At 43.1% G+C, this 21,842-nt stretch overlaps 4 protein-coding genes across 19 annotated transcripts in view; 3 read left to right on the top strand and 1 right to left on the bottom strand.

Annotated features, from left to right (window-relative positions):
- kcnj6 (potassium inwardly rectifying channel subfamily J member 6) overlaps nucleotides 1-7,526 on the top strand; it is a 32,284-nt gene extending 24,758 nt beyond the window's left edge. For both annotated transcript variants that reach the window (XM_087269905.1, XM_087269906.1), the window contains exon 3: nucleotides 4,162-7,526. In XM_087269905.1, coding sequence (XP_087126031.1) covers nucleotides 4,162-4,469 — 308 coding nt within the window. In that variant the 3' untranslated portion in view covers nucleotides 4,470-7,526. The remainder of the gene's footprint in view (nucleotides 1-4,161) is intronic.
- A 1,357-nt stretch (nucleotides 7,527-8,883) lies between these two features.
- ripply3 (ripply transcriptional repressor 3) lies at nucleotides 8,884-13,350 on the top strand. The gene is made up of 4 exons (NM_001039110.3): nucleotides 8,884-8,938; nucleotides 9,017-9,074; nucleotides 11,910-11,971; nucleotides 12,058-13,350. The coding sequence occupies exons 1-4, from the start codon at nucleotides 8,901-8,903 to the stop codon at nucleotides 12,230-12,232; spliced, it is 333 nt and encodes a 110-aa protein (NP_001034199.3). The 5' UTR covers nucleotides 8,884-8,900; the 3' UTR covers nucleotides 12,233-13,350.
- A 77-nt stretch (nucleotides 13,351-13,427) lies between these two features.
- On the bottom strand, nucleotides 13,428-19,994 carry pigp (phosphatidylinositol glycan anchor biosynthesis, class P). Of its 3 annotated transcripts, XR_015500241.1 has the most exons (6): nucleotides 18,544-18,599; nucleotides 18,336-18,438; nucleotides 15,550-15,622; nucleotides 15,340-15,458; nucleotides 14,357-14,608; nucleotides 13,432-14,095 (listed from the first exon to the last, which is right to left on the bottom strand). XR_015500241.1 is itself a non-coding variant. In NM_199712.3 (5 exon segments), coding segments are annotated over 4 exon segments (384 nt in total). In that variant the 5' UTR covers nucleotides 18,424-18,438; nucleotides 18,544-18,585; the 3' UTR covers nucleotides 13,428-14,504.
- Nucleotides 19,454-21,842, top strand: part of ttc3 (tetratricopeptide repeat domain 3) — a 28,128-nt gene continuing 25,739 nt past the window's right edge. For 3 of the 13 annotated variants that reach the window (XM_087269881.1, XM_087269875.1, XM_087269887.1), the window contains exons 1-2: nucleotides 19,454-19,524; nucleotides 20,511-20,577. In XM_087269881.1, the coding sequence (XP_087126007.1) occupies nucleotides 20,512-20,577 (66 nt within the window). In that variant the 5' untranslated portion in view covers nucleotides 19,454-19,524; nucleotide 20,511. Of the gene's footprint in view, nucleotides 19,913-20,507; nucleotides 20,578-21,842 lie in introns of all 13 variants that reach the window. The other 10 variants (XM_087269884.1, XM_087269878.1, XM_087269882.1 and 7 more) reach the window with 5 other exon arrangements.

Raw genomic sequence — 21,842 nt, 5'->3', positions numbered from 1 at the left:
GCAAAACTAAATATATTTAAGCAAAATAAATAAATAAATAAAGGATTACAAGTTAAAAAGTGAAGTTAAAACTAACTAGGGGTGTCCCGACCAGGTTTTTTTGAAGACGAGATTTTGAGTATCTGCCAGAAGCGAAAGCTTATCCAATTCTTCTATAAAGAATAAAGAAGAGTGAATAAACAGATCCGGGATGTTCCTTATTGTTTATTTAATTCACCTTATTTTACCATTCAACAGTTCTGTTAACACACAGAGCACTTCTGTGAGGAAGCTTCAACAATCCAGTCCTAAATAACAGCAGTTCTTCACTTTTGGACTTCAGTGCAGCAGTAAATATAACAGAATCTAATATAAAAACAAACAGCAGCTCAACGTAACATACCCGGCAGGCAATCCCAAGTGGACATCCCTCTCAGTCTGCTCTGGCAGTGTTGTGGTCATCAACATTTATAACACCTCTGGACCGCAGACATACTCGCGCTTTCCGCTTCAAGCTGCTTCAGTGTTGACCAATAGCGTCTCTGCAACACAGTGATGTCATGCTGCACGCGCTGCTGCTGTCTGCTCAAGAAAGAGGTCCAACTCTGCGCCACCGCACAACTATAGATGTGTTCAAAAATAATGAGAATATATATATATATATACAGGTGAAGTCAGATTTAATAAAACCCCTGATTTATTAGAATCCCTGATTATTTTTTTCTCCAATTTCTGTTTAATGGAGAGAAGATTTATACATGTCTATAGTGTTCATAACTCATCTCTAATCACTGATGTGTTTCCTCTTCTCCATGATGACAGCACATAATATTAGACTAGATATTCTTCAAGACACTAGTGTTCAGCTTACAGTGACATGTAAAGGCTTCACTAGGGTAATCAGGGTAAAGTTAGGGTAATTAGGCAAGTCATTGTATAACAGTGGTTTGTTCTGGAGACAGTCCAACACTAATATTGCTGAAGGGGTGAATAATCAGAAGATTTCTGATTGAATCATGAAGAAACTAAACTGACTCCATGAATAATAAGCGTTTCTTACTCTATAAAATGCAGTATACCTATGGAGAGTCCCTGTAAACCACCGATACCAGTGTGTGTGTGTGTGTGTGTGTGTGTCATGAGTACAGATAATGCGCTGATCTGAGTGTAATGCAGCGGAGGCTGATGAAGCGCCGTCTGAAGCATCGTGATGCAGCTCCTGCCATGATTACACACGACAGACCGAGACACGCGTTATATAAACGTGCTGTTTGTGTGTGTGTGTGTGTGTGTGTGTTCCTGAGCTCTGAGAGCACTGAGGGAAACACACACGAGATGTACACAGATGTGACACTGCTGCGGTGTGTTGATGGTGACTGGAGACGGCGACCTTTGACCCCCACAGGCTCTCAGGAGCCCTCGCTCCGCTCTGTGATTCTGTCACACACTCACACACCGCAACCAACATGCCTTCCTTGTCTTAATTCAAGTTTAAATATCTGATCGTTCCTAAATCAAGAAGCCTTTTCTAGACGGGAGTAAAATATAGTGTTGTCTTCAGAATTGAGCAGTAAAGCAGAGCAGAATGATCTGACAACGGGGGAAGAAGAAGATCTTATTTAAACACAACACCTGGATTATTCCCCATTATCCCCATTTTATTTCATTAAGAAACTTAATTGTGACTCATTATTTCTGAACACAACACCACATTATTCTGCTTCTCTAACGCTTCTTGATTTTAGAGTTGTAGATATTCAGACTATGAGTAAGAGAAGCTCAGAGTAAGAGCAGTGGTGTCTCCGTGTGTTTCAGCTGCTGTGAACATGTCTGTAAGCTGAATGTTAAATCTGTCTGATGTTGTTTTGGGGAAAATGTTTTAGGGTAACGTCAGGCGTACAGAACAGACTGTGTGTCTATCATGAGCGAATATGCTGAATGTTGGTTGTTCTCTCCCACACACACACACACACACACACACACACACACACACACACACACACACACACACACGTGCTCCTCACTCATTATCTGAGTCATTTCACCGCGGCGTGCTGAGATCATCAGGAAACTGTTGTAAACAAGAAGAGTTTCTCTCCGACAGTAAAGGAGAAGTGTTGTGTTGTGCTGTGTGAAGCTCCTGATGGCAGCGGCTGCAGTGAACATCTCCTCAGAAACATCCAGAGCTCCTGTGAACGCTGCTGCAGGGTTGAGGGTTGACTTCTGCTGATCTCTGATTACTCAAGACCTGATCATGAAGGACTACAAATCTACAGTTCTTTCCTCGTAAAATTACCATCAAATTCAGGGCTGTTTACAAATCACAGATCATCATCGGACACGCTCTCAGAGTCTCCCCTGGGTTTATGCTTCAGGGCTTCTTGCTACCTGACATGTTTTACACTGCAGAAAGGCTTTTCTGTTTTCAGTTTTTGTTTTGTTCCTAGTTCAAGTACAGCGGGGAAATAAGTATTGAACACAGTTTCGCTCAGAGAACGTATTTCTAAAGGGGATGTTGACTCGAAATTTTCCCCAGATGTTGTTAACAACCACAGAAGTCCATATGTATGCAAATAAAATTAATCTAATGTGTTTACAGATGAAGTTCTGTGTAATAAACTGAAATGACGCAGGGAAAAAGTGTTGAACAGATGAAGGAAGGAAGGTGTAGTTGGGCAGTGAAAGCCCAGACAGCAGCTGAATCTGTCAGTAGTTCTTCAGCAAGCCTCTGCCCTTCCTCTGTCAATGAAGATCAGCTGCTTCAGTCCAACATCTACATCAGCAGGAGGATGAAGATCAAGCTATTTCAGCAAGACGATGATCCAAACACAGCCGAGGAGACTCTCAGATGCTTTTAGAGAAAGAAAATCAAGCTGTAGAATGGCCCAGCCAATCACCTGACCCCAATCCAATAGAGAATACAGAAAACAGCTCAGATCTGATAGACGAGACCCACAGAAGCTTCAAGATTTACACACTCTGATGAAGACTGAGAGAAACTCACACCTGAGCACTGCAGGAGGCTTCATTCTCCATATGAGACACGACTTTAGGCTGCCGTCATTCATAAAGCCTTTTATATACAGCATTAAATATGTTTCAGTGTTATTACACAGAACAATTTTTCAGATTCTTGTTTTGTTTTTTATGTTTGTATTTTTGGGGTTTTTACCTAAATCTGCTTCAATTCCATTAATAGCCTCTTTAGAATATTTCCCCCCCAAAATACATGACATCTTCAGTACTCATTTTGCCCACTGGATTCAACCATTCTGAAATCGAGAAGCGTATATAATATTGCTTTGACGTAAGATTATTCTGCTTTCCCCTTTGTCAGATTATTTTGCTTCTTTTAAGGGAGAAACTTTCTTCATTGTGCCTCATTATTTCTGAACACAACACTATATATGTTTTGCTTGTCTAGAAATTCTTCTTAATTTAAGTATTTTTATATATTTGCACTAGAAACAAGTGAAAAACTGAGTAAGAGCAGCACTTTTGCAGTCAAAGTTGTGTTTTCTTAAAATCTGGCAGCAATATTTGCACAGTATGTGCCTCTAAAGACAGATTATGGGCAGATTTATAGCAAGAGATTTATATTTATACAGTATGCATTATAGACTGTGCTAATCGTGGGTTCTGTAGAAAAGAATCACTTTGCTTTTGTTCACTGAATTTCTATAGACCTTGACTTGACCAAAAAATACACATCGCAACAACACGTAGCACAAGCTCTGTGATTGGACAGCTCGGTAGCGTTGATGAGGGTGGGCGGGGCTGAGAGCCATGGGGGTGGAGCGAGTGTTTACAAGTGTGGAGTCCTGTAAAGGAGCTCCAGATGGAGACGGTTGTGTTGTGTTCACCTCATGATTAAAGTTATTGCACATCTGCCGGTTCTGCTCTGAATGAGCCAGTTTGAGTTAGCATTACAAGTATTTCTGATCTAAACAAAACAGCCATGAAGAAACACAACACAGAGGAATAAATACACAGAAATACATAAACCAATAATACATAATACATAAAATCACTGGGTGCAGAAGTATAGGTCAGCCGTTATTGCTCAGCCAGAGCTCATGGAGCTGTAGAGGAGTCATTCATCATGCTAGAATACAGATTCTGTTCTGTTTCCTGTCTCATTGTCGTGTTTCCTCACCTTGGGCTCTGGGTTTCCTCCCTCAGGCATGACGTGTCAGGCGCGCAGCTCATACGTGGCCAGCGAGATCAAGTGGGGTTACCGCTTCACGCCAGTGCTGACGCTGGAGGACGGCTTCTACGAGGTGGACTACAACAGCTTCCACGAGATCTACGAGACCAACACGCCCAGCTGCAGCGCGCGAGAGCTGGCCGAGATGACGGCGCGCGCCCGCCTGCCGCTCACCTGGTCGGTGGCCAGCAAACTGAGCCAGCTGGAGCCGCAGGAGCCGCCGGAGGAGCTGACGGAGAGGAACGGAGACGTCGCCAACATGGAGAGCGAGTCCAAAGTGTAGGAGGACGGGAGAATCTCTCCTGATCTCTGCGCCACTGCCGCCGCACCATTGGCTGGGCTCAGAGGTCAGAGGTCAGCTCAGGAATGCGCCCCGAGGCGGGCCGAGGTCACGGACGCCCCCATCACACGCACTTCTCTTTTTCTGGCTCCAGGGCGTGACGCAGGTGAACTGGCGGGCCACTGCATGGTTTCAGAGACCAGTTTTTTTCTTAAAGATATGAAATGATATTTTCAGATTTGTAATTCAGAGATGAAGACCTCTATATGTATATGAGCATATATATAGATCTATTCTAGGGCATTTGCATTTGTATTTTTTTGTATATATATATATATATCTGCGTTTGGTTTGAGATGTAAGGTTGTTTGATACGACACGAGTCGCTCCACGTCTGTATATTCTGCCTTCTGGAAGAGCAGCAGACATATTTATCCACGCATGAACACTCGATCCCTGTAGTCCTGCGACTCTGATGTACATATTTAAAGTACTGTCGGCCATACATGCAGGAGATCCCCGTACTGGATGCAAACCGGAGGCTGAAGGCGGTGCGGTTGCGTTGCATGGGATTGTGGGGCTGATGATGGTGTGTGAGTGTGTGTGTGTGTGTGTGTGTGCGCGTGTAATCGTGCATGTCTGCTCCAATAACCTTCCGTACCGTCATCAGGCCATGATCTTTCTCTCTTCCTTTAAGTCATAACTGGATTTGAACTTCAGCGCGCCCGATGCAGCCGAGCGCTTCTGTGTGTGTTTGTGTCGTCAGACAGAGCAGCAGATGTGTGTGTTTGACCACGAGATAAACACCGCGCGCACACGAGACCAAAGAGCCGAACCCTCACGTCACCTTTGCCTCGACATTGATCAGCACATGAGCATTGCCAATGAAAACAAGGCTGAGACGGGGCGTCGTCCTGGAGGCACAACCCACATGAGGGACCACCGCTGTGCTTAAATAATTAATGAGAGAAGCAGATGCAGAGAGAGAGATGTAAACCAGCTTAAATATCTCGACCCGTCTGTGTGAGCCGTCTGGAAGTGCTGTCGCCAGACAGTCAAGTAGTGAAAGAGTCTGACAAGACTTCATACAGCTGACAGACGGACGCTCGCTGACCAGCTCACTAGAGCGCTCACAGTCTCAGATCTGCATTGAGTTTAATAAAGCAATGCCAGGGCAGTCTTTCCCGTTTCCTCTGGCGTGTTCACATCATGGTCGTTTACGGCGGAGTGATAATCACAGATGAGCGATCATCATAGCATTACATTTAGCAGATGCTTTTATCCAAAGCCACTTACAAACGAGAAAAGCACCAAGCGGCTGATCTTAAAGACGCAGTGCTCCCAGGAAGAGCCAGCAATACAGGCTAGAGTAGATGAGGAGAGAGGAAACACCTTCACAGAGGAGATGAGCTTCAGTTTTCTGTTTGGGATTGGGGAGATCATTCCACCAGTGAGGAACCGTGAAGGAAAATGTTCTGGAAATTGATTTATGCCTTGTTTCCACAGAACCCTAACCCTAATTGTGTTCACACGCTCAGCAGAAATAAACTCTGATTGGCTCCAATGATCATCCACAGTGTTTAAGAGCTCAGGTGTTTGAGGGAAATGGACGTTTATAAAATTTAATTACTATTCAGTACTGAAATCAGTATTTCTGACAACACTATGTGCAGTTGATTACAGGAGAAACACTATGTCATCAGACGATGGCTCCCAGTGATGTGGTGTAAATTAGGAAGAGGAGAGGTCCAAGAACTGACCCCTGAGGAACTCCTGCAGAATATATCTAGCAGAGCTGAAGATCCAGAGCCGTCCACAGGGCTTCAGTGGCGGACAGTAATGCGGGATCGTTCACTTTTTAACAGACGCTTTCATCCGAAGTGACCCACAAGTGAGACAAGAGAAGCACTTTACCTCCTGCTGAAGCAGTTTACGATTGTTTTTCCACATTCAAGCAAACAGATTGGAAAGAGTGTGTACTACAGGTGGTTTGTCAAGCCCACTCACCTGTGAGGAGCACACTCAGAATTGCAAGACGTTTTTCCATCTTGGATCAGTGGAATCGCCACTTTCCAATCCTCGATGGTTTGCGTCCGGCTGCTCTGTTCAGTGTTGTTGCAGTGATTTGCAGATGGACAATGGCAGCAGGTTAAGGGGTTTGTTCAGCAGCCTTGTTTTCATTTGCATCAAATAAGATAATGCATGCATCAAGAGAACGCTCCATAACAAGTCTGTTCAATACTAAAGCCCAGAGTATACTTCTGCTGTTAATTAGGCGTGCAGAGCTCAGTACACCACTTCATCAGAACACTTCAGAACTATATTGCACTTGCACATGCCCATTTGATTTTTTGCACTTATTAGTTTGTCCACAAGGGGTCATCACTGAGCGACTGATTCACTGAACAACAACAGCAAACTACTGAAGACTAAAAGAGTGTTGTGTTCAGGATGAAGACCTTTCCACAGCTCAAAAGTGCTCACACACACACACACACACACACACACACACACACACACACACACACACACTGAACATGAAGTATACTCTGGACTTGAACTTACATTTGCCAGAGCTCAGATTGCGCTGTATCGTGTTCAAGGGATTTACAGGACCAGGACTCACAGACATCCCTCTTATGGCCGTGTGTTCTTGAGTCTGGCCGATGTGTCTGTAGATCCGCACATCTGTGCCCGGTTGAGACTGGAGTCCTCCGCTGATTCTGCACAGTGACAGCGCATCGCTCCAGCGCTCCACGATTGATGAAGTGCCCTTTAAAGTGCCCTGCTGATACGAAGCCATCACGTCACGTCACGTCAGAGGCTTTCCTTTCTTCATCTCTGTTGAGTTGGGGAAATATGAAATCAGGAATACCCACATTATATCGTCTTCAGATCCGTCTTTAAAGCTTATTCCACAAGCCATAATACGGCACATTACACACGGTGTTTAAACAGATTCAGCGCGCATACGACAAGCGACTCATTCTGATTTTCTTGTTGATTTAGATGATTACTCTGTCGCAAGAAGCTCATAAATAAACCATATCTGAATATTCACTTGTGTTCCGTCTCTCTCTCTGTGTGTGTGTGTGTGTGTGTGTGTGTGTGTGTGTGTGCGTTCAGTGAGAATGAATCTGATGAATGGACTGAAGCGTGCTGGGGTTAGCATGTTGCGATGGTGTTCGTTCTACAGTTTTGCTGCAGTGAAGCGATGCGCTGCCATTTTAAACATGAAAGCGAGGCTGCAGTGGGAGGAAACCCGCTAGTGGAGGATCAGTACTGTAAACATTACAGCAGCATGCTGTGGACTACACTCCTCCAGCTGCTGCTGTGTTTCAAATGCAGATGTGGCGTACACATCACTTTAATATCATTCAGTTCAGTTTAATCTAAACAGTTAGCAGCAGCGATATGCTTCAGTGTCCTCCTCATGGCAGCAGCCTCTTCACCATGTGTGAACACAGATACAGGGACGCTGGAGCCTTTTAAAGCAGCATAGATCAGTGGAGTCATCAGCGCAGGCCCGGCGCCATAACTGAAGGGGCATTTTAAATCCACATGGGGGCGCTGGATCTGGTGGCTGATTTTGGTCTCTTGTTTCTTTCAGTTAGGCTATTTATTCACATTATCATTACTTTGCATTACTGCCTAAGTTACTGACCGAAGGCAGTCATATACTCTTAATAGTAATAATAATATGCACAGTTTTGCTATTACTGATTTTATTAATGACGGTAATGCAACGATTCCGCTTATTAATACATGGATCATGGCTTCAGTGCCAAACGAGTGCTTTAAATCATGTTATTCTCCTTATTTCTCTCCGTTTTATTTCAAATAACAGACATATGAATGTTTAAAGTTTTAGGCAAAGACGTCAGATTATGTCCACACATGCAAGCTGACCCACGGTCACCGGTAAATAAATATAGTGATCAGCATAACCGAGTCATCACGCTTCACATAGCCTATTACCCAACCAAATATACCTACCCGTTATTTTATTTATTTATTAAGCCTATTTTAATAACTTAATTGGAAAAGTCAACCCAAAACACTACAGTAAGCACACTCCCGACATAAAAGGTTTAGTGTTTCATCATATTGAGTACAACATGAGCATTAGGGGAAATAATGTTATTACATTTAGCTAGTTTGGTATTTATTGGGTGAAAATTATGAATGATTTTGATTGAGACTTTACAGCTTTATTAGATTAGATTAGATTAGCCAAAACTGTTCGCAATCGATGTCATCAAGTATATCAATCCAAAATCCAGTGCAAGCAGGCAAAGAGATCCGACAATGCAATGTTCAACTTAATAATCATCTAATAAAGTGACGTCAGAGTGGCGGGCGCGCACAGAACACGCCCATTGTGCGCGCGTCTTCATCAGCGTGCGCGCTTGTCGGGAGCGCGCAGTGTGGATGATGCTGCCGGTGTGTGTAGACGCGGATCAGGCGCTCAGGTAAGAGTTTAAGATCAGTTTCTCCTCATGATTTAAAGTTTTAAGGGTGAATAATGGTGTTTTTCTGTGCTCTGATAGATGTTCTGTGCTATGGAGACCGTGGAGTCTCTCCCCGACAGAGGCTCGAGGACACAAGGTAACTTTAACTTTGGTGTTTGGTGGTGTGAGGATTTCAGTTTAAAGGGGCAGTTCACCCAAAAATGACCAGTTATCGTTTACTCATCCTCAAGGGGTGTCAGAGGTTTCCTTTTATTGTTAAACACAAAAGAAGATGTTTTGAAACATGTAATAACCCTGAGCCCGTTTACTGGCGTTGTAGAAAAACAAACACTGTTGAAGTCAGGAGCCGTGTTTTCATACAAAGAAGTGAATTAAATATATGTGCAAAGCTGGAGTGTTGAATTAAACATGCAAATAACTGCAGTGCTGTACAGTAGAGCATCTCCTGCTCACTCCTGCTGCTCCTGCACAGATATCACTAGCCGCGTTTCCACTATCGCGCCTAAAGCGAGCGAGCCAGGGCGAGCCAAGGCCAGTGGGGTTTCCACTGTCACTTCCGGGGCCTAATCGGGCCAAAGCGGGGCTTTCTTGGGGCCAGCGGCCGGCCTTTTTCGGCCCGCCTAATACCTTGGGCCAAAGAGGGCCAGCTGGGGCTTCGGGGCGGAGTGAAAGGAGAGGCGGACAGTTTTCTGATCGCACATGAGTACATGCGCCAAACAAATAAAGAAATAAGGGAAAGAAAACATCTAGCCTTATAGTCTGGGGTCTTTTTGCGTATGATCACCCTTATGTTTCGCTTTTAAATGAAAGGCTGCTGCATAAAATAATAAAGTAGTTTTATTTTATAGTGACGTTTTTTGCTGCGTCCTCCTTTATGTTTCAATAACGCATAATAATCTTTACACCATATTAAAAACACATCAGACAGTAAAGGTTTTCGAGAGTTTTTGTCAAGTTTAAAATGTTTGTTTGTGCGCGTTTAGATGCCTGTATGTGTGTGAGAGACCGGGGTAAAGCGCTCCTTCACAGCTCTGCCGCGAGCGGCTTTTTTCTTTATTTATTTTGGAGATAATGCACAATATAAATACAACAGAAAGACATAAACTTAACAAAATACGTGCCCACTTTTGTAGACTTTAAACAATATATTGTCATATCTTGATAAAATAGCCTAAGGTATATTGAAATATAATTTAAAGAATTACAAATATCGGAAATATATAAAATCACATTAAATAAATTAACCAATATAAAATAAACAAAAGCTAACTATAACAATGTAGGTAGCCTATACAATACATAAATCAAACCGTTTTAAAGCCACATATAGCCTAACTTTCATTTTGCAAAGACCTGTCTGAAAAAAAAAAAGATTTTCGATATTTTTTAAAAACAATAAACACCGGAGAAGGTTTAAAATATTTATATAAAGTAAATATTTATATAAGTAAATATTTATAAAGTATTTGGACACGATGATATTAATCAAATCGCGCAAACAGAGCATTATTTGGGTGAGTGAAAGCAGAATCTCCTATACCTTTTTTTCTGTCACCCAGTCCTGCGCAGCGCTCGCTGCTTTAAACGCATATGGGGGAAAGTCCAAACACAAAATGGATTCTATATAGGCCTACTCAAACAACTGTTTATGTTTTTATATGACGTGGTTAAATTTATAAATGAAACTTTAAATGAGGAGTTTTAGTGAATAGCTGCCGAGCGCAACAAATATGGCTATATTTTATTAGGCTACTCGCTCTTGTGCTGAAAACTTAACACGACTTCTATCAACACAAGGATGTTAAAAAATACATGCCATATCGAGTTATAACGGAGAATTTCTGTGGCTTTATATTATGGATGTGTGCGCTCTCTGTGTTGGGTCCCTGCGTTAGTGGCGAGAGCACTCCATGCACAATGCAGTCGGTCAGCGAGTAAACAAATGTGATAAATGGAAATACACAGGTCTGTGCGTATAGACATATAATGTACTGCTGTACAGTAACGTGTCGTTTGTTTGTTTCGGTTGTCTTCATTTTAATGGTTTCGTTTCGTGATGATTCTATGGTGTGCTTTATCTGCCTCATTCCCGCTGAAGTGGGCGGGTTGTGTGACGTTTGATTCGGGGACGTTCTGTGGGCGGTGTTTGCGTGACGCGCTGTGAGCTTTAGCCCGACAGTGGAAACGCGACATGATTTCGGCCTCATTTCTCAACCTCCCGGGCTATTGGCCCGCCCCGGCCCGATTAAAGCCCTGGCTCGCACTGGCCCGATAGTGGAAATGCGGCTAATGAGGACAGTGGAGGCTGCTGCACTGGGGGGATTCTCCACTGAGGGGTGTTCTGCTCTAATAGATGAGCTGCGCCTCAGAACACCAAGACCAAACGCTTCTGGAGGACTGAGACTGGAGCACAGACAGATGCTCAAGACAGTTCTGGAGGGAATAATAATAATAATAGAAGAAGAAGAATACTGAAGCCCTGTGATGACGGACTGACGGAGGCCTGAGACAGAACAACATTTCACATCTGACACAATGGAGAGCTGGAAACACGGAGAGCTGCAGACCAACATCAATCACACACACACACACACACACACACACACACACACACACACACACACACACACACTTAGCAGCATCTGTGAAACACTACAGCACTGAAGCGCAGACGCACACTTCTCTCACTACAGCTGTTATCAGCAAATAAAAAGTGTTTGTGCAAATTTTCTTATGCGCATTTTCTAAATGTGTGAGCCCATCTTGGTGTTTCCATCAAGCTCTGCACATTACACAGAAATGCACAGAAAACCTGTGGATGGAGACGGAGCCAATGGTGACAGGTTTTTAACGAGAGTGGGTAAATGATGGCAGAATGGTCAGTGTTGAGTGCGCTGTGCCTGTAAGAGTGCCGTAATGTCTCTGAGACGTGCTGATTTCAGCTTTGCTTCATCTCTGTTCTTGTGCCCAGACGCTTGCTGGAGGAGTGAGGAGCGCTCGGCCGTCTGGAGGAGTCTTCCATCATCCTGTGAGGTCTGATCATTCACCTGTCATGTGTTCAGCTGTGTGTGTGTGTGTGTGTGTGTGTGTTACTGACAGCGCTGGTCATGCGTCCGCAGGCTGTTTCTGCCCAGATCCCGCATGCAGGAGTATCTGTCCCGCCTGGGCTCCAGTGTTCTGGCCAGTTTCCCCGTTCAGGCCACTCTGCACTTCTACAACGATGAAGACTCCAGCTCTGAGGAAGAGGAAGATGAGGAACACGCAAACACACGCTGCAGACTCTGGAGGCCGTGAGACGAGCAGACGATCATCAGGAGCAAACACTGTACAGGAGACCAGCTGAAGGTCAGGGTGTGTGGATACAGGATGATGAGCAGCAGGAACACAGGACGGGTCACGGCACCAGCGGCGGACCATCAGCCCACTGCGGGACACCTGGCAGGAGCTCACCTGTACCTGACAGACATTCATCTGTGTATGTATGGTTGTCTCTGTGTGTGTGTGTGTGTGTGTGTGTGTGTGTGTGTATTAAGCACGTCACCATTTCTCTCAGAAGGCATATTTCTAAAGGTGCTGTTGACTGGATGTTAATGAAAGCAAAAGAAATCAAAGAAAACACATCTTATTAGTTTAGAAATAAACTTCTGTGTAATAAAATGAAACCACATGGAGAACAAGTGTTGAACAGATGAAGGAAGGAAGGTGTAGTTGGGCAGTGAAAGCCCAGACAGCAGCTGAATCTGTCAGTAGTTCTTCAGCAAGCCTCTGCCCTTCCTCTGTCAATGAAGATCAGCTGCTTCAGTCCAACATCTACATCAGCAGGAGGATGAAGATCAAGCTATGTCAGCAAGACGATGATCCAAACACAGCCGAGGAGACTCTCAGATGCTTTCAGAGAAAGAAAATCAAGCTGTAGAATGGCCCAGCCAATCACCTGATCCCAATCCAATAGAGAATACTGAATTCAGCTCAGATCTGAAAGACGAGACCCACAGAAGCATCAAGATTTACACACTCTGATGAAGACTGAGAGAAACTCACACCTGAGCACTGCAGGAGGCTTCATTCTCCATATGAGACACGACTTTAGGCTGCCGTCATTCATAAAGCCTTTTATATACAGTATTAAACACACTTCAGCAGTTCAGCACTTTCTCCATCTGTCAGTTCAGTTTTATTTCACTCAACTCATGTTTCATAGTTTGTTTGTTGTTTTATGTTTGGGGTTTTACCAAAATCTTCAACTCCATGTCAGCAGCTCCTTCAGGAATATTATTCCCAGGAAAAAACATCAGTGTGTTCAAGACTTTTTTCCCCCGCTGTGTGTGTGTGTGTGTGTGTGTGTGTGTGTGTGTGTGATTGATAGATGTATTACTGCTGAACTGTGAACACAAATAAACAGATGATGTGCATTAGTTTCTCCTGTCATGTTTGATTATGAGGATAGACACCACAGGTCTGTTCACACTAATGATGAACGAGAACATCTCAAATATGAACAACATATAATAATTTAATTCAAGCGTCACAATAACAGAGGAGTACTGCAGCTTTAATGTGTACCAGACGCTAGAAAGTGTCATATACAGACAAAATACACATTTCCTCAGCCTTTACTGGAGTTTCACCTGTTGAACACACAAGAGGATATATTGATGAAAGCTGAACTAATAAACAGCACTGACTCATTTGTTTTTCATACTATAGAAGTCAATGGTTACAGGTTTACAACATTTTTCAAAATATCTTCTTTTGTGTTCAACAGAAACAGGTTTATAAGCACTGGAGTATGGGCCAGTATTGAGTTATTTATGGCAGTTATTAACTTTATTTTTATACAGCGCCTTTAACAGTGCCATCTCAATGCACTAAACTATTATTTGTGCTAAAATTATTCCTGTAATTTCTTAAGACTGGATGATGTTTATTAATAACTATACTTACAGAATTATCCGACACATTAAAGCAGACATAATATGATTATTATACATGATACGACATAATAACTACAGAAATATAATTAATATAACATCACTTGTGTACATTTCATAACCTGTGGGCACTCAATGGGATGATGGGTATTTATTCAGGGAAGAACAGGACGTCTGAATGATGCAGAGACACACTGATAACTGCAGATGCAGCGTGTGTGTGTGTGTGTGTGTGTGTGTGTGTGTGTGTGTGTGTGTGTGTGTGTGTGTGTGTGTGAGGGGTCACGGGGTCACAGGTGAAGCGTCAGCAGTCTGTTTACGCTCACTGCAGACTGATGGACGTGATGGTCAGATAGAGACGTGACCGTTTCACTGCAGGTCACTGTGAGGTCAGCGTCTGACACACACACACACTCACACTCACACACACACACACTCACACACACAGTGAGATTCAGAGATCTGAGAGAAATGCTGAAGTGCAGATGTGTTTTGAGGTGTGGCTTCACAGGGGTCGCTGAGGTCACGGCGGGGTCATCTGGAAGCCGGAGTTCAGGCCGTCACACACACCTGATGGATCTGCTCACCTGAGACGCCTCTGCAAACGCCTCTCCAGCGCTGATGACAGAGGCGGCTCACAGGTAAAACAGCCGGCTCATTTCACTGACCGACACGTCTCGGAGTCTGGGGATCGCTCCCGGCTGGTCCTCGTCCACCCGCTGACTCCTGCCATACGCATCTGGAGCAGCACACAAACCAGCGTTACGTGTGTGTGTGTGTGTGTGTGTGTGTGTGTGTGTGTGTGTGTGTGTGTGATTTAACACTGTCTAATGAGAACAGAATCATTCATCCAGTCATGAGAGTTCAGTTCTGGTGAATTAGACTGACAGAAGAGACTTCAGATTCGCTGACAGCACATTAGGAAAGTGTCTGTGACGGTTCAAGAGACTTTAGTGAAGATCAAGTGTCCAGATGTGGAGGAGTAATGTCAGAATCTGCTAATCTGCCATTCATCATAGGGGTTGAGACTGTTAACTCATTAAAGGAGACTTATTCTGCCCCTTTCTACAAGCTGTAAATGCGTCTCTGCTGTGTCTCTCTCTTGTGTGTGTGTGTGTGTGTGTGTGTGTGTGTGTGTGTGTGTGTGTTTGAGCTGAGAACAGTACACAGTTGATGTCCTCCAGCTCTCTGAAACTGACTCTTTCAGGCTGTGATCCTCATTGTGGTGTTTTGGTGACTGTCGCTTTAAATGCAAATGAGGTTGAGCTCTTTTTAGAAGAGGGCGGAGCTACAGACGGCTATGCGTCAGTGTGTGTGTTGTGTATGCATCAGTGTGAGTGTGTCTGCAGTCTGTGGCTCCTGTCTCTGTTCATCTAGAACTGCACATCTATAATGCTCTGAGTCTCCGCTGACATGATCTTCAGCAGCTCAAACACTAATGGCTCATGTGGTGTTAGTCTGAATTCTCACCTGTGATGTTGTCCACTGAGGCCAGCGGAGCCGTGTTCATCATATTCACTCCGAACAGTAGCACGAAACAGGTGCTCAGGGCCACCAGCAGGTATATGGGGCCCGCCAGAGCCCAGTATCTGACGACAGACAGACGGAGAGAGAGAAAGAGTGATTGATCAGACATTAAACATCAGCATCTGAAGAGCAGACGACAGACAGACCACTCACTTCTGCGGCCAGTAGGTCAGTCCGGCTGCATGGAGCCAAGAGTCAGGAACAAACGCCCAGACCACATACAGCACTGATGGAGAACACAAACACACACACAAACAAACACACACAACACCACAGATGAAGAACACACCAGCAGCTGCAATGTCTTCAAGATAGAGGTGTTTGTCAAGCAGAAGTACTGTTTTCTGTCATGCTGCATGTTTATTCAGATATCAATTATGAGTCCAGAACAAATAAATAATGCTCAAGTCATTTATAGTGAACACTGTAGTGTTTCAGCGACTGAGTCAAGTCCTGAAATTGATCTGCTGTGGTGATTCTACAGTCGCTATGGTAACATGACAATTATAATAATTGATCTGCTGTGGTGATTTTACAGTTGCTATGGTAACACATCTACAGTAATTGATCTGTTGTGGTTCTGCAGTTGCTATGGTAACAAAACTACAGCAATTGATCAGTTGTGGTGATTCTACAGTTGCTATGGTAACAAATCTACAGTAATTGATCAGTTGTGGTGATTCCACGGTTGCTATGGTAACAAAACTACAGTAATTGATCAGTTGTGGTGATTCTACGGTTGCTATGGTAACAAAACTACAGTAATTGATCAGTTGTGGTGATTCTACGGTTGCTATGGTACCACAACAGCTACAGTAATCTATGAGTCAGAACTGTATTCTTCTACAACTTTAGAGCACAATACACCACACTTTACCTGAGTAAACTGAAGTGTACTACAGTACTTCTTACTACAGTCAGCATTCAGCATCATAGCTAAACATACAGACAGTATAATGCCCTGTACTCTAGTGTGTGTGTGTGTGTGTGTGTGTGTGTGTGTGTGTGTGAGACACTGCTGTCAGTCTGTAGATTCTGTTGATGTTTCTGCCACAGGATTAAAGCCTCTCTTCATCTGTAAAGGACAATAGCCGCGTTTCCACTATCGCGCCTAAAGCGAGCGAGCCAGGGCGAGCCAAGGCCAGTGGGGTTTCCACTGTCACTTCCGGGGCCTAATCGGGCCAAAGCGGGGCTTTCTTGGGGCCAGCGGCCGGCCTTTTTCGGCCCGCCGAATACCTTGGGCCAAGGAGGGCCAGCTGGGGCTTCGGGGCGGAGTGAAAGAAGAGGCGGACAGTTTTCTGATCGCACATGAGTACATGCGCCAAACAAATAAAGAAATAAGGGAAAGAAAACATCTAGCCTTATAGTCTGGGGTCTTTTTGCGTATGATCACCCTTATGTTTCCCTTTTAAATGTAAGGCTCCTGCATAAAATAATAAAGTTGTTTTAATTTATAGTGACGTTCTTTGCTGCGTCCTCCTTTATGTTTCAACGCATAATAATCTTTACACCATATTAAAAACACAGCAGACAGTAAAAGTTTTCGAGAGTTTTTGTCAAGTTTAAAATGTTTGTTTGTTTGTGCACGTTTAGATGCCTGTATGTGTGTGTGAGACCGGGCAAAAGCGCTCCTTCACAGCTCTGTTATGCCGCGAGCGGCTTTTTTCTTTATTTATTTTGGAGATAATACACATATAAATACAACAGAAAGACATAAACTTAACAAAATACGTGCCCACTTTCGTAGACTTTAAACAATATATTGTCATATCTTGATAAAATAGCCTAAGGTAGCCTATATTGAAATATAATTTAAAGAATAACAAATATCGGATATATAATCACATTAAATAAATTAACCAATATAAAATAAACAAAAGCTAACTATAACAATGTAGGTAGCCTATATACAATACATAAATCAAACCGTTTTAAAGCCACATATAGCCTAACTTTCATTTTGCAAAGACCTGTCTGAAAAAAAAAAAGATTTTCGATATTTTTTAAAAACAATAAACACCGGAGAAGGTTTGAAATATTTATATAAAGTAAATATTTATATAAGTAAATATTTATAAAGTATTTGGATACGATGATATTAATCAAATCGCGCAAACAGAGCATTATTTGAGTGAGTGAAAGCAGAATCTCCTATACCTTTTTTTCTGTCACTCAGTCCTGCGCAGCACTCGCTGCTTTAAACGCATATGGGGGAAGTCCAAACACAAAATGTGTTCTATATCCTCAAACAACTGTTTATGTTTTTATTTGACGTGGTTAAATTTATAAATGAAACTTTAAATGAGGAGTTTTAGTGAATAGCTGCCGAGCGCAACAAATATGGCTATATTTTATTAGGCTACTCGCTCTTGTGCTGAAAACTTAACACGACTTCTATCAACAAGAGGATGTTAAAAAATACATGACATATTGAGTTATAAAGGAGAATTTCTGTGGCTTTATATTATGGATGTGTGCGCTCTCTGTGTTGGGTCCCTGCGTTAGTGGCGAGAGCACTCCATGCACAATGCAGTCGGTCGGCGAGTAAACAAATGTAATGAATGGAAATACACAGGTCTGTGCGTATAGACATGTCATGTACTGCTGTACAGTAACGTGTCGTTTGTTTGTTTCGGTTGTCTTCATTTTAATGGTTTCGTTTCGTGATGATTTATGGTGTGCTTTATCTGCCTGATTCTCGCTGAAGTGGGCGGGTTGTGTGACGTTTGATTCGGGGACGTTCTGTGGGCGGTGTTTGCGTGACGCGCTGTGAGCTTTAGCCCGACAGTGGAAACGCGACATGATTTCAGCCTCATTTCTCAACCTCCCGGGCTGTTGGCCCGCCCCGGCCCGATTAAAGCCCTGGCTCGCACTGGCCCGATAGTGGAAATGCGGCTAATGTGTGTGCAATATCAGTACAGATCGAGTTAGAGACGTACAGAAGCCCAGCTGAGCGCCCAGGAACAGCACAAAGCCGTAGATGGCTCTTTCCGGCAGAGGAGAAGGAGAGTTCTCCACCATCACCATCTCCAGCAGCGACACCTGCGCGCGCACACACACACACACATCAATGCTCCAAACTAACACATCACACACGCTTTAGTTTCGATAAATACTATAACATATAAAACGAAAAACAGAACATACATGTCTTATTTCCTGATGGTGCTTCCTTGTGTTTCTGCGCAGGCGCACTGCGTCCTGCCGCCCCCGCGCGGCCTGGAGACAAACAAACGCGCGCGCACCTATTATTTGGTTTAATGCTCTGATTTTTATTTTCCATATAAATATTGTTTGTAAAAAATAATGTTGATTTTGAAGACGCTCTCTCTCCTTCATTCACTAATATCTGCGTGTATTAGCTCGGTCTGATATTCTGTGTGTTTATGACAGATTAAGAGCATGTACTTTACCGTACATGTTAAATATTTGTTGTGTTCAGCAGTTAAAATGAAGCGTATAAGTGTTCAAGTAAAACAACTAAAGAAGGCAGTAAATGACAACAGAATTAAAATGACTGGGTGAGCTGTGCCTTTAAGACAAACGTTGGTGTCCGCGGCCGAACAGCAGAGGGCGCGCTGACGTCACTCCGTCTAGAAGGGATACAGCTGCGGATTCTCACATTAGTATAGCACAATCTATACGACACTACAACAATATTGATTATTGTACATTACTGTGAGGGTAGAAGATAATTAAATACAGTTTAATGGGTAATTTAATAAATAATATGAATAATACTCTGTATAATTACTGTTTTTACATTACTGTGAGGGTTGTAGTAATACAATACAGTTTAATGAGCATTTTAATAAATAATATGAGTGATATTCGGTATAATTTCTGTTAATCCATTGCTGTGAGGTTTGGGGTTGGGGTAGGTAGACGTCAATACAATGTGCAATTAACTCAAATACAATTAATGGCTAATTTAAAATAAAGTAAAAACAAGTTGTTACTTCGGACAACACCTGTATCCCTTCTAGTGGTGAACAGCAGAGGGCGCGCTGATGCCACTCGCGCGGGCGAACAGCAGAGGGCGCGCTTCTTACTCCGCGTCAGTTTCGCGCTGCAGTTGATGCGTGAGGTTAAACATCAGGAAACAGTGGAGCTGCTCTTCTGAATCAGGTCAGTTTATAAACATTTCTCCCCGAATATTCACGACTGATGGACGGTTAGCTGCGGCAGCGCGTGTTCTTACTTCCGCGACGCCCCGCGTGTCATCAACACAGGTAAAGCGTCTGCCAGCCCAGAATGCGTCGCGTTCAACTTCCTGGTAAAGTTTGCGCCTTTCAGTGCGATAATTACAGATGTGCGAGCTGATCTTTAGAGGAGAAGAGATTAAACGCTCAATAATGGCGGAGAAATGACGAGTTTGGCGCCTTTTAGAGGCAGAAAAACACGAGCTGAAGGAGAAAAGCTGAACTCCTGAGGCGAAGCTGCGGATAAAGCGAGCAGGAGAGTTTACCTCAGCTTTACCACGGCACAGCTCGGGTTTGAGGAGAGGTTTGGCCAGGTTTGTGTCAGTTTAGACAGTAAACAGCTCGTGGTTTTGCAATGGAAGCCTCTGGGTCAGGTGTGTCTCCCCGAGGTGCATCATGGGAAGCGAGGCTGCTCTGATGTTTGCTGTAAAACTGTGCAGTTGGTGTTTACTAGGTTTATATAATGTTAGACACATCCACTCATTCCTGAACTCTTGTGACAATCTGTGACCCTCTCCATATGTTGTTCACCGCGCTACTGTGAATATTGGGTGTGGAACTGAACATTAGCACTGTTTAATTGACTGAACTGTTGTACTTCAGGCTCAGCCCTGCTCCTGGAGATCCACCTACCTACAGCATTCAGCTCCAACCCATATTAAACACACCTGCCTGTAGTTATGCAGTGCTGCTCAGGTGAGTTTGATCAGGGCTGGAGCTGAAGTGTGCAGGAAGGCAGATGTCCAGGAGCAGGGTTGAGCACCTCTGATGTACTTCGACAGTCATTTGGCTGACAATGTGATTTCTCTATGTCGTATGGGCTGAGAATGCTCTCTGCGAATGTAAAAACACCTTTACCCCCATCGAGATGCAAATCTTTTGCTGATTTTCCTGATTTTGTGTGTGAAGCAGAATGTCAGACAGTGACGACTCAGATCTGGAGGAAGGACCCAATGTTCAGAGGCACAAAACCAAGATTGTGAGTATATTTCAGTCATTTATTGCTTTCACAGCAGTGGCGAGGACAGAAGCGTTACAGTGAGTGGACAACAGTGCTCAAACTGAGTGTGTAGTGAGTCTATTCTTATATTGATCATCTCTGATAATATTAATAGATTTAAAGAGGCGTGAGCTGACATTTCTGACTATCCAACACTCTGTCTAGAAAAATGGCAGAAATGTGTGTAGAGTAAGTCTGCAGGGCATTGGGAAACACTGACATTGCTATATTTAGTTTTTATGTGATGGATTGTGATTAGATGTAATTTTATTAGATCATTTAAACAACTGTTATTCTGAAAGAAATTATAATTTTACATTGTGATTAATTTGCAGGCAGTGTGGTAATTAAAAAGTATTAAAAACACTTTACAAGCTTAAACGTGCACAACAGAACAAAGCTGCCAAGTAAACACAGCGTGCTTCATGATTTCTGGATATTCCAACAGCACTGAAGTCAAATAAATATGTGATTTAATCAAATGTAAAATAAATAATAAAAATACACTTTATCCCATCATTAGAGCTGCATATATTATAATTGGGGATGCCCGAATGGTGAACATTAGCTGGAAATGTCACGGACACACACCTTAAATGAATTTGCTCACTGTAGCAGGGTTACACTTTGCTTCTGATTCTGGTTAATTATAATCAGAACTCAACTTCTGCAGATTCTGTGACATTATGATTGCATATTTGCACATTGGAGCATCGATGCTGAAACCACCCAGCAAACAATTCTGTGTTTAATAGACGTCTAATAGACATTAGGCTGTAGACAGCTTGGCTAAACTTGGGCTGTAAGTGAAAATCTCATAGAAAAGCCCAAAATTAGCTCAAATAGACAGATGAGACGGGCTTTATATGTGTATTCATTCATTTCTGCATATTTGATGACTAGTCCAGACTAGTCTTTCACTGACAGCCCAAATTTAGCCTTGTTTGAGCCAAGACGACTGTGTAGACGTCTATTAGAAACATTCACTTTAGCAGTAGGACTGTAGAAAGCAGCACAGAATAAGCCGTGTTAATACAGGCTTTGAAATCTGTTTGAGTGCCCTGGACTTGGGATTTTGTTGTTTTTAGAGAGCAGAACCAGTCATTCAAGATGTGAAAGCAAAAACAGATATTCTATAATCTGACACTGAATTCATTTATTTTATTAATCTAGAAGAACCGTTCACTCCATTCAAAATACTGGCGTAAAATAAATTTCCTCTTTTTTTTTAGCGAGATGTAATT

Source organism: Danio rerio, chromosome 10 (assembly GCF_052040795.2).
Source record: "Danio rerio strain M-AB ecotype USA chromosome 10, GRCz13ab, whole genome shotgun sequence".
Classification (NCBI taxonomy): Eukaryota; Metazoa; Chordata; class Actinopteri; order Cypriniformes; family Danionidae; genus Danio; species Danio rerio.
Note: the sequence above shows the minus strand (reverse complement) of the source record. Positions and strands in the feature narration are given on the sequence as shown.